The following is a 12,957-nucleotide window of genomic DNA, read 5'->3' as shown; positions in this document are numbered from 1 at the left end:
ATTTCCTTATTTCATATTACGATTCACAGAAAGTATAATTAAAAATTCACCTGTGTTAACATCGATTACTTCAACCTTGCTTCTACGTTCGCCACTTTGTGAGTAAATGGATGCTTCATAATCAGTCGATGGTGACAAACCAGTGAAGGTAACAGATCTTTGCTTTTGACTTTGAATCTGTGTTTGAAGTATTTCAAATTTTGATTATTTAGATTTTTGATTATTATTTTGAATTTGTCACTCAAACGCGACAGATAGGAGCATATATATCATGTTTGTTCCAGCATAATTTTATAATTTCTGTCAAACAAGTCAACCGAAAGAATTACTGAATACCATTATCCACTTCTGCCTTATGAAATTATTTGAATCTTATGCACGATGATAATGAAGATTAGTAATAGATTAGCAGTAAAAATGAATAACTTTGCTTGCCCAATGTGATATTCATACCTCCAAAGGATATAATAAAAATGATAACAAGATTTGTGTACAAACTGGAAACTAGGGTTTCAGAGTTAAAGTGCTGGCATTCGGAGACGTAATCCACGATCGAGACCCATAAACTGAGAGCCAAAGTCAATTTTATTGACCAAGATGTTGATTATAGCATCTGGCGCCAACAATCAATTTGAGTAGATGCTTCAAGCGAAGCAGAATACGACATTCAATCAGGAGTGCTTTTATTTTTGAATGGCTCCCCATTGAGACTGAGCACATCAATCCACAAATCGAACATGGAAATATTGATAGTTGCGAAGTTGTTTTGCAAACTTCTTGTGCAATATTTATTTTATTTACCAACTCATTTCACAGAAAATGTTTATACAATCACAAATATATATATCAATACACATATCAAGTATAATATATCTTATGTTGTTAAGTACAAATAGTGTGGAGACTGGAGTGAATAAAAATAATAACAAAATTACCGTTTCAGTTTTTTCAAATACTGGATTTGTTTTAGCTTTGAGAGTGATAGTATGATTGTCATAAAGCCCTCCTTTTCCTGGTGCAAATCTTAATTTGATGTAATCATGTCCCCATTCAGTTTGTTGAAAGATCATGACTGGTATGGGATCTAGCGATAAAGTAATTAAATTTGAAATTAAAATGGTAGAGACAACACTGACTATTGGCATGACCTTTTTGATAAATAAATATATTATGCTTATAACTTACATGTGATTTCTTCTGTGACAATTGTTTTGGAGTCAGCACCATTGGCGTTATTGGTGGATTTAATTGAATATATGCTTCCAGGTATGAGATTTTCAACTTCAAAGCGTGGAGTATCTGAATTTCCTATTATTGGAATTTCATCTTCTACAGGTCTGGTAGGACTGCCACGAGATTTTACTTCATAATGATAATTCTGTGGAAAATGCATCATGAACATTTACACAATTTAGGCATTATATAAAAATAAAAATTGAACTTTTGTTTATCTGCACATTTATATTAGTGGTTTGATGGTATATGAATGTATTACACTTTTATTTTTTTCCTCGCATCCGACAAATCAAAATGTTAGGAAATTAGAAAAATTCACTTCTGAGTTTTATTTTGATAATATACATTTTTATTTAAAATGTTGACTCAACTATTGTCCAAAGCATTCACAAAGCACTAAAAAAAATTTTACTTTTGCAAATGGTTCAACATCCCAAGTGAGAATGAAGGAATCCGTTGTTAAATCATCAATTCGAACATTTTTTGGAGGAGCAAGAGGCACTAAAAAAATTATAGATATACAAGCATTATCATAGTAACTTCATTCAAATACATTAAATCAGTGGTTCCCAAAGTTGATTGACCGTGGGCCAAAATTAGAAGCGGAAAGATATTTGAGGGGCAGAAGGGAGGAGTGCCACAGGGTTCTGATACTGGTTCCAGTATGTATAATTAAGATACCGGTATAATTGTAATGTAACTCTATTTTAACGATTACTTGGAACAAATTACAAAAAAGCAATGGACTGAATAGAATGTTAGTAACGGCATGGGTTACTGGATTGAAAATAATGATAAGCTTCGCAGTAAAGTAATTTTCCTCTGGAATTGGATGAGACGTTAATATCAATTTGTTATTCTTTTGTAACTAATGCTTACCAATCGCAAAAAGTATACAGAATCAGTAAAATATTCAAAACCTTCGTGATATCATGACTTACATGTGTAGAATGTTTCATTAAATGAAACAGTTTCCATTCTTCCAGTAAGCTGAACTTCTACAACATACCCAGTGACTGGTACAAAATACTGACCAGTTTCAAATGAGTATGTCTGTTGAAAACATGATCAAAATTAGGTTGATTGCAAACAATAAGTAATGTCAATTGCTTACGGTATATTACGAATGCATTCAATTATACTAGCTTGTGATCGGAATTATAAACATTCCTCACAAAGGAGAGGAATTTAAATTAGAAGCATTGCGTTTGTGGGCATTCTATTGAATCTATTTGTTAATATTTTGTACAGTAAAATAGAGATAAAAAAATACATTAGAATGAAAATAGATTTAAATAAATAAATGCTGAAATGGGTGAAACACTGGTTTTAAAAGGTCAAGCAAATAGAAATATCATTATAAGGAGCATTAATAAAAAACTCTAACATACTGTTTGTCCTGGAATGTATTTCATAGATTCAGTTGGTAGGTCGTCATCATCATTACCATCATCAATATTTCTGAAACTGACCACAAAATGGGTGAGTCCAGTTTTGTACGGAGATGTGAATGTGACTCCTGTTGAAGTTGGTGTTGGTCTGACAATGATGCTTTCAAGTGGTTCCCCTGAGTTAAAAGTAAATAAATGAAAAAAGGCTTAGAAATGATAATATGATATAGTGATCATTGTTATCATATAAATAAAACTTCATGTATTTGACATCTCAATAAGCACTGATATAAGATCTGTATATACGGCAGCATTTTCGATAGTGAAACATTGTTTTCTTTTGAAATAAGATATTCTAAAAAGTAAAATAGTCATCAAGGCAGTTTTACAGTTGCCTCTGCCTCCGAATAAAAAAAGGAAAAAAACTCTCAAATACCTGATTTTGCAAGGATTGACACAGCATCACTTTTTCTTTCATCGCTCTTGGCCACTACCGACACAGTATAATACTGTCCTGGTATTAAGTTTGAGAACTTTACAATTTCTACCTTAGAACTGTCATTAGTTGGCAAATTGACCTAGAAGAAACAGGAGTATAGAAATGTTTCACCAAATATAGTGTTGTGATTTATAACCATCAATTTTATGAGATATTTCCCTTATTTGGTTCAAACAGGGCTTAGGACAACCAGTAATTGATAAACATAAACCATTATTATTACACTCTTAATTGATCATGAACATTTGGTTTGACCTAAACATCCATAACATGTATTACAGTAGTTAAATACTTTAAGCAAACTACTGGGAAAAAAATTTAAAGTTAGAAAACGAAATTTCCGAGTGTCTTCTGATCAAACACAATTTTGTTTATCATTTGAGGCATTATGACAAGCAATTCACAGGTAATTTTACCTTACACAAATGCCGTTACTGTAGACATACATTGTGGAAGTAACAATATCATTTTTTCAATGAATTAACAAATTTGTTTGTAAATATGCTTTTATGTCATCCTTAAACAATCACTATGTTTTATGAAAGAAGTTACTTAATTAATGGAACGAGCAAAAACTCTTTTTTTGGCATAAGCTGTATGATATGTAAAGCCACAAAAGGCAATCATAAATGAAAATCAAGAGACTATTACCATAAAATTACGTACAACATGAGAATGAGTGCTTACTGTTTGTGTTTGTCCTCCTTTCGAAATATCCCGAGATTTAGTGAATGGTGTTAATGTCACAGTATGTGATTGTGAAAACCCATCCCCATATGTAAATTCAACTGTGATGTTATTTGGACCAGTCTCTGTTTGCATCAAATTTTTCACCGGTGGGGCGCCTTGTATTGAAAAATTATATTTTGATACTTTATGTACAAATAGATATTCTACAATGAAAAAACACTGCTAACATTTTCATATTATGTCGTTTCGTATATCCATTAGCAAAGTCAATAACATTTGGGAAATCTGAATAATCTCACCAAATTCCCACCCAATTTAACATTATTATATTAACCTGATTCAGACGCCCAATCGAGCCCAATTTTGAATAGATTTTTATTAATGTCATACGACCCCCAAAATTTACCCAATATACAATAATTATATACCATTGGAAAGGTATTTTAGAGTACTATACGCTAGATGTCACTGGAGGACCGTAAACTAAAACACCTCTTTCAAGAGGTCTCTCGTAACGTCAAAAAATAACAAAAATATTTACACTCTCTCATTCTATCAGCTGTTGGACGTCTATACCTATTGTAAAGCTGAAATGTAACTATACAGTTGACTGCACATTGGTTTTCTCTTTCATATGATACTAAACGCTTTTCCATAGCGCGCATTGTTCAAGCGTTTTAGAAATTTTCCGTTTGAGAAGTCACCACATCGAATCAGGCCAGCTTGATAGATCGATCGGTTGTTTGTTTGTGCTTTATCGCGTTGAAAGCTTTTGTGAGTCATAATAAAACATTTATTATGAATCATAAAAGCTTATAATCGTCAGACAAGGAGAATTTGCGAGATAAAACGCCTAACTTTTTTTCGGTGAGGCAGCTGCGATCAAACGACTCGATATTTTTATAACTTCCTGACGTTGTGAGATGTCCACTCTCCTATGTTATGTAGCATATAAAATGACCTTCAAAATAAGACCTTATCATACTAGCTTTTGTTATTGGTTAGCGCGCAACGCCAAGGTTTATGGAATCCTTTTCTTGTTGTGCGACGTTTTTATATCGCAGCGGGAAGTACACGCGTGATATGTAAGCGAAATTTTATCACTTCTAAATGTCATATAAGGTTCATTCTCATATCGTTGTGTGGGGAATAAGATTTCCTTTCAAGCAAGACCATAACAAACATTCCAGACCTCATGGTATACACACAGCATTGCAAAACGTCTGAAACGTCGCGCATGCGTCAAACCGGGAGGATTAGGTTAAGTAAGGTAATGAGCATATTAACAACATCGATTTGAGTTAAAATTCTAAATTGCTCAACTAGATGACAATGATTGACCCAATGACTAGGACTGATTGATCGATCCCACATTTCATACCTTTTTAACCAGTTATAATAATAAAACAACTAATAACAATTATTTAGTGGAACAAGCAAGTTTGCAGTTATCTTACATAATTTCGTTTAACAAAAACTGCCCTTTTATTTATATTTCTTTTGGATTTTTCTACATAAAACTTACGTAAAGTATCTATAAATGAGCGTGTGGCTGATTTTCCACCTTCTCCCTCATTCCAAACACTAATACTGTACAGTCCCCCCGGTACAAACTTGTCACCAAATACATCAAAACTTGGTTCATCGCTAGATTTGCTGAATATTAACTCAGCATTTTCTTGTATTGGATTCACTGGATCACCCAGATACCGCACTTCGATGTGATATTTCTGAATAACACAAATAAGGAAAAAAGATTTCAAATGCATATTCCATTTATAACTAAAGTGATTTTTATTTGAGTTTTTTAAGACTTAAACCATGAAACCTGCCATTTTTGCTGGTGATGAAATCAAATTTACAGACTTTGTGAATTGAGTGATCAAAATTGGAAGTTAGATTCCTAACTTGACTTGTAACTGGAAGTCAAGTTACATGTTTTCAAGGCAATGAGCCAAGTATTTTGTGGGATTAGCATTTTTGACGAAATAGCCTATATGAATCAGAGTAATATTTTTATACTTATATGCAGGTAGAGATACTACATTCAATTAGCAAACTCCTCACCTTCGCTTCCTCTTCCCAATCCCATTGAACACCAAAGGAACTACTGGTTACTCTGTGATATCGAATGTGTCGTGGTGGATTTAGATAATCTGAAGGAACAAAAGAAATTCAGTAAGTATAATCCCACACTACATATGAAGGGTATTCTAAAATATGAATGGAAAAAAAGTAACTTACATTTTTCTTTTATAACTGTGTCATCTTCTGGGGCTGAAATATGGAAAAATTATAAGCAAGTTGTACCCAAATGTTTTACACAAAAAAGGCAGATAAAAAGGTAATACAGTTAAAGCTTAAGCTAAAGTCCATTGCTGTTCTTCACTATTATAGCCTCTAAATCAGGAGAGCCTTTTGTCGCTCACGGACCAAAAGACGTTGCAAGACATTGGCGAGCCGCACATATTTCTAGAAAGTTGAAAATCGAACAGATGATACTTTTTATAATAAAAATGAAGCAGTGATACATCTCTCGAATAGAATATAGATTTCTTTCATTCGAACCATTTGCATTAAGCATCAACTTTTCTGCGTTTTGTTGCCATTTGTCTAATTATAATTAAATTATGGGCTCCATAAACGAGTACTTATGAATTTTATACTTGTTAGATTATAATATAATCTAGTCTACACTTGTCTTACAATAAATTCTGTTACGTACAGAATATAATCGTCAAAACACCTGTTTTGTTACCATAATTCAGTGAGACGTCGAGGGCCGGACTATAGTACTCCGCTGGCCGGATCCGGCCCACGAGCCGTAGGTTGCCGACCCCTGCTCTAAATTGTTGGGAATATGAATGGATATATAGTCCCAATTGCAATTTGAATGACTTCTACTACACTACGGCAATGCTAACGAGTGTCTCAACGAGGGAAGGAGGGTATTTAAAATGGATATTTACAAAGAAGGGCCTTCAAGTCATTATACGGCATAATACTCTCCCAAGCCTCAAATAAACTTTGAACCAAATGTATTTTGAGCATGCCAGCGCAAGTGCCAAAATTCGGACTAATAACTTTCCTTTAGAAGTGTTGTTGAGCAGTGTTATTATGATATGCCAAGAAAAAACAAGTTTAGGGTATACCAGCTCATATGAATTCATAAACCATTCATTCAAAATAATTCATGCAAATAATAAAAATTTGAATATAAGCTATGACTCTGACCTGTTGTAACTTCGATGGTTGTATTTGAACTCTTGCGATCACCTTTCTCAACAAAACCAGTTATTTTATATGTACTTTCAGGCTGTAAGACATTGAATGTGACTACGTTCTCCACTCCACGATCAATAACACGCTTAATATAAAAATATGATTTAAGTTTATAAAAGGTAATAAATCTAAAAACAAAGATTTGTACATATTATCTATCAAACCTACTGAAGATATATTCCAATATTGGTTCAAAGATAAATTGACAATATTCCATTCATCGAGTTCGAGTTAATGTTATAGGAAAAGTTATGAACCGTAACCAACTATGATCGATCGGAGGCAGTGAAGAATCAGCCAAATTCAAAATATTGATGTTAATGTTGTAAATATAATTCAAATATGAAGACTATTTAATTAATTTTATGAAAGATCTGGTGGTAATAATGTTCCATGAAGGTTGTATGACATAAAACACATGAAACATACAAATGTAATATATATATATAGCACGTAAAGTATCAACGAGCCAGAAAACAATAGAGACAATATTTCCTCACGGTTTAAAATGTTCATGCAAGTCAAATAAACTCACCTTCACAATAGAATCCACTTCAACATCAGGATCCGCAGCGGATGATACAGTAAAAGTATATTTATCTGCTTGTCCAGGTCCAGGTATAAATTTAATACCGACTGAATCCGAAGTTATATCAACTACTTCGACATCACTCAATGGAGAAGGAACTGAAAGTTAAGTTGGTAATTATGTATGTAAATTGAAGGTAATTTATTTAGTGATAGCAAGGTTTACTACATTTACTAAGATGGCATGGTACAAAATGCTGCTTTTTAGACTGGGTCATATCGCTAGTATAATCAGTAGAAGACGCATTTGTTATAATTCTATTCTGTAATGATTAGTCTGACAAAAGTCAGTCTTTTCCAGACAAGCTGTGTACAACAATTATGAAAAAAGAACAAATCATTAACAACAACTATGATCTTTGTAAACTACCTGTATGAGGAAGCCTGGCTCAAGTTAGACGGAATGTTATAGAATTAAAAAAGTGATATGTTTTGTAATTGAAGATAAAATAGAATTTTGGTCTTAATAACAGCAATTATGAATAGAATATTTAAGAAAAATCAATAGATAAATCTAATCTTGTATAAATACTCACATAGTGTTGCTAGTGAGGTCATTCCATAAGAATATTTTCCAGATGCTATATTGGCAACTCGTATTGTGTAGGTTCCTCCAGGCAACAAGTTTGTTACATTCACTGAAGGTGATATCAACTCTGTGCTTATGTATACTCTTGTTTGTTTGCCTGGCTCTTCATATATGACTTCAATTGCATAAACCTGTAAAAATATTTGAAATTTTCAAGCTAAAACTCATCTTATGGGCAAAATATTTTCTCAGGAAACTACAACAATGGTGATAAACAACACCATAATGGCTCCACAGAATTTGTGTCTACAGTGCAGCCTAATAGCACAAAGAAGGCCATTCAAATGAAGATTTGACTGTATGTCCTACACTAACTTATTTCAGCTAGGTGAAATTTACTAACAATGTTCTGCTAATTTGGTACATGAGTTGTAATTGAAATTTGATATCTATTAGCAGCCTCTGGAAATAAAGGCTCGTATAACTTGTGGAAAATTAGTGATGAGTATATTTTTTTCATAAGGAAATATAGATTACTTAAGAGTAGGTACTTATTACCGGTACTCCATATATTAGTGATATGATATTATACCTCAACATCGGAATGTTCATCCCATCGAACAAAAAATGAGTTAGATGTAACGTTTGTAACTCGAAGATTCGTTGGTGTGGGTGGCAGACGTTCATCTGGTACTATAAGTGGTTAAATTAAAATAATATAGAAAATATTTTATAGATGAACAACTTATGATAAATACACACTATCAAGGTCAAGTCTATAAAAAATAAAAATTAATAGGCCTACAGTAGCATAATGAAAGATTTGGTTAAAACGGAGTTTTCAAAATCAGGATGTTTACATTACAATGTGGATCCGTTTATCCAAAACTTAGCAATATATAAGCTTATAGAATTTTCATTGAAGCAAAATTTTCAGGAAAAAATAACTTTTACAGATATCTTTTTTTCTATATTATCCTTACACTATTTTTTTATATATCCAATATCAACACAAAATTCAAACAAAATTTTGAATTCACAGACCATGTTATAGATACTTCTGTTCAAAAAATTCACAGGTTCACTTCATGACGGTGAAATGAGAAGTCTAATAATACATCATTGATGACAATTATATTTTGAATGCAAACCTGTATTAACATCCAGAGGGAGACGTTTACTAATTTTGTCACCACTCCTGGCAAACCCATTCACAGTATATTGAGTGTCAGGTTCAAGATAAGAAAATACTACTGCTCCATCATTTGGCTTGACCTGATTGAGTAATAATTGAAAATGAATAAGATGATATACCATTAGAAACAACAAAAATTATATTCAAATTTTCAAACAAAAGTAGTGAAATTATATCATCTGATATCAAAAACTTAGTCTGTAAATTTGGATAGCATAAGTTACCATAAAAAATTTAAATTTCAACAATCAAAATTAGGTCAAAATTTGGACTAAAAATGAAGCAATAATAATAATCACTTCACAGTAAATACTAAGCATCTTACTAATTCCATTCCTAAAATTATATCGGGATCATCATCAGCAGCTATTTCGAATATGAATTCATCTGCAAAACCAGGTCCACTCTCGTAGCTCAGCGCTATTTCAGTAGGACGTGCCATTATCTGCCTCATACTTTTAATCTGTGATGGGTCTGTGAAAATTGAGAAAGTGTGATAACTATGTCTATATTAGGCGCAGTGATTTTCTAATACTTCTACCTAGCCATCATACATATCATGTCTAAACCTATACTGTATTTGTAAAAATACTTACTGACTGTTCCATCAATAGTTGACTTAGGAGATGTTTGATCATTACGTATAGCTGATACCTCAACTGTGTATTTTCCACCTGGTATCAATTGTGAAGCAAAATATTCTGGTGATGCAAAACCAGTGCTGGATCCCTGAAGTAGTGGTTGTACGGTTTCTGCATCGAGCGAAGTTACAACTGAATAAAACTAAAAAAAAATTTATATCGATATCAGATTCATTTGATTATCCAAATTATAAGGTTTCAAAAATAGGTTACAACTACTTGAAAGTTATTATTTAAAAATTTTCTTCTAATATCTTCTTTAGATATACCGTGTCGTATCATCTCACTGTTTTTCTTTTTGAACATTACTTTTTCATACACTTAGATATGAACACAAACTGAGAAAAAGACCAAAATTTTTTTCTAAATACTAATGTAAAGACAGATAATCATGTATTTATAGGTAAAAAACATAATTGAAGCATTTGCTGATAATTTAATCACAAACTATAAAAAGTAAATGATACGCTTTCCCTGAGACCTGCATCGAATATTCACAAACACTGACAGCACTTTTGTCACTTGCTTGAGCCATTTTTTATTCACACATCTTATCACAATTACCAATAAATTTGAACACATTATTGAATTCGAAATTAAAACATTGGCTTACTGGAAATTTTTGCATTCTAAGAATGCCTTCATTTAATTGAAAAATGAATGCATTCATTAAAATGATAATAATCACTACCAGGTACTCACATCGGCTCCTTCTACTGAATCCCATTTTACCATGAAAGAGCCAGTAGTGACATTTTCAATTCTTAGATTAGTTGGTGCAGTAAGCTCTTTGGCTAAAAGAAATATATATTATGAATTAGAAATTGCAATGGAGATATTCTAATACAAAAGCAGTTGAGATAGCAATGTGCAGAATATAGATACACACATCGCTACCATTGCCTAAACATTTGATGTCATTGAGATCAAGATTGTCAAAAATTATTCAGCGGATAGTTTCTGTTATCATCTAATTTTAAAATCAGCAAAAATAAAATAAGCATTCTAGAAGAAAACATTCAAAAGCAATTAGTACAGCAGTTGAAAATAAACAACAACAAAACTTTTTTAAGGTCATCCATTGGTCCATTCTAAGTTCGAAAATTGAATAATCTAATAACAAGAATGGTTAAATACTTATTGAAAGCAGATTTGTAGCAATACTCACACCTGCCCACTTTAAACAATAGTTTAGTTCACAACAAACTCAAGCTATTGCATAGTGTAAATATAAAGCATTCATTGTTTTTATGTCTCTGCCTATATAATGTATAATTGCTTCTTATGTCACTCTTTAATTAAACCGTGCTTCTAATTTATCTGATAACATGGGGAGATTTACCTGTTTCTACATTACTATTCACTGATGTACTGTTTCTTTTTCCACTGATAGCAATTCCAGTCACAATATATTTTGTATCTTGTTGAAGATTCAAGAACTCAATTTGATTATTTGCAGTTTCTTCAAATACATTTACCTATAGCCATATTAAGTAGAGATAAGTTCAGCTATGTTCACAATATGAGTGCAAAAATTTGAAATACATTGATATGATTTGCCAATAGTGCACAATGTAAGAATATATGAAAAAGCAAACTACAACATTTGATAAATGCAAAGTCACAAAAATAGTTCAATAGAAAATACATAGTGGCTTTTTTTTTTAAATAAATTTGAGGGGAAAACAAGTCCCAGTAAGTCAATGCGAGTAAGAAAAAGTGAACAAGACTAGTCATTCAGATGATGCTTTCATATTTAGCTATTTGGCAATTAAAAGTGATAGAACAAATAGTTGGAGATAAATGTAATTTTTGTTCAACCATTAATAACATGGGAAGCCACAAATTTATCGAAACAATATATAAGTCTTATTTCTGATCAAAAACATAAGGAAATAGTTTAGTGTTCTTTATGATTAAATGTTGGATGGATTCAGATTCAAATAGGTATTTTTATCGTGATCAATGTAAAGCAATAAACACACATGAAAAACCAACAAAAACAGAAACATTGAATCTAGCAATTGATGAGGGGTCGTGAAAGACTCAGTGAGTCATCCAGTCAGTGACACCATATGAGTTCAAGCAGCAAATATAGCAAAAAAAATCATTTTCAAGAAATCACCTTAAAATACACAATCATGATCACAACCATTATGATTTATTTACAGCCAACACAGCCAAATTTCGCTGACTAATATGACAAGGCACTAGGACTAGTTCACTGGTATTGTCAAATCTGATTGAAAAACAAAAAACAATTACCTCAATTGTATCAATCAAAATATCTGGCTGGCTTTCAGTTGCAATTGTAAAAATAAACTTCTCAGCTGTACCAGCTCCGGGTCTGAACAAAAGTCCAATTCTTTCTGGTTCTTTGATATTTTGAGCAAGTGTTTGAATAGGGAATGGATCTGGAAAAATATACGATACATGTATAATAAAGAATATACTAAATTGGTAATAAATTTGATTTTCTGAGTTGCAGTTTATCGATACAGGTATTTTAATTCGAAGCTTCGGCTGATAGTGACAAGATAAAAATTTTGACTGAGCTTTATAAAAGTCAACATACATAACATAGGCAACAGTTAGTAAACAAGAAATACTCACAGACTGTTTCTTGAGCAGAAATCTTTGGAGACGTTTCACCATTTCTTATATTTGCAACTTGAATAAAATATCGGGAACCAGGCTTCAATCTTGTGACTAATGCTTCTGGAGCACTCAATCCCGTATTGTAATACATTCTTGTTCGAGATCCTTTTTCACCACTTTCAATTCTATACACTTCACAAAGGTATCTCTGAAAATGAAAGTTCATTAATTTACAATGAATTCATTAAAAAATGTTACTCATTTAGAACTGTAATCTACACATTACAAAAGCTATGTGCAATAATATA

General features: G+C 32.2%; 1 protein-coding gene across 1 annotated transcript; it reads right to left on the bottom strand.

Moving 5' to 3' along the window:
* Positions 1-1,174: 1,174 nt before the first annotated feature.
* On the bottom strand, positions 1,175-12,206 carry LOC144424450 (tenascin-N-like). Its single transcript, XM_078113789.1, has 19 exons — positions 12,177-12,206; positions 11,394-11,529; positions 10,754-10,845; positions 10,007-10,193; positions 9,736-9,884; positions 9,367-9,490; positions 8,808-8,908; positions 8,223-8,406; positions 7,634-7,785; positions 7,051-7,183; positions 6,061-6,093; positions 5,884-5,972; positions 5,342-5,546; positions 3,814-3,971; positions 3,064-3,205; positions 2,628-2,803; positions 2,178-2,289; positions 1,649-1,737; positions 1,175-1,378 (listed from the first exon to the last, which is right to left on the bottom strand). Exons 1-19 carry the CDS (start codon positions 12,204-12,206, stop codon positions 1,175-1,177), a joined length of 2,496 nt encoding a protein of 831 aa, XP_077969915.1.
* Between the last annotated feature and the right edge of the window lie 751 nt (positions 12,207-12,957).

Source organism: Styela clava, chromosome 6 (genome assembly GCF_964204865.1).
Source record: "Styela clava chromosome 6, kaStyClav1.hap1.2, whole genome shotgun sequence".
NCBI classification, from domain to species: Eukaryota; Metazoa; Chordata; class Ascidiacea; order Stolidobranchia; family Styelidae; genus Styela; species Styela clava.
The sequence above is the reverse complement of the archived record's forward strand: the minus strand, read 5'-3'. Positions and strand labels throughout refer to the sequence as shown.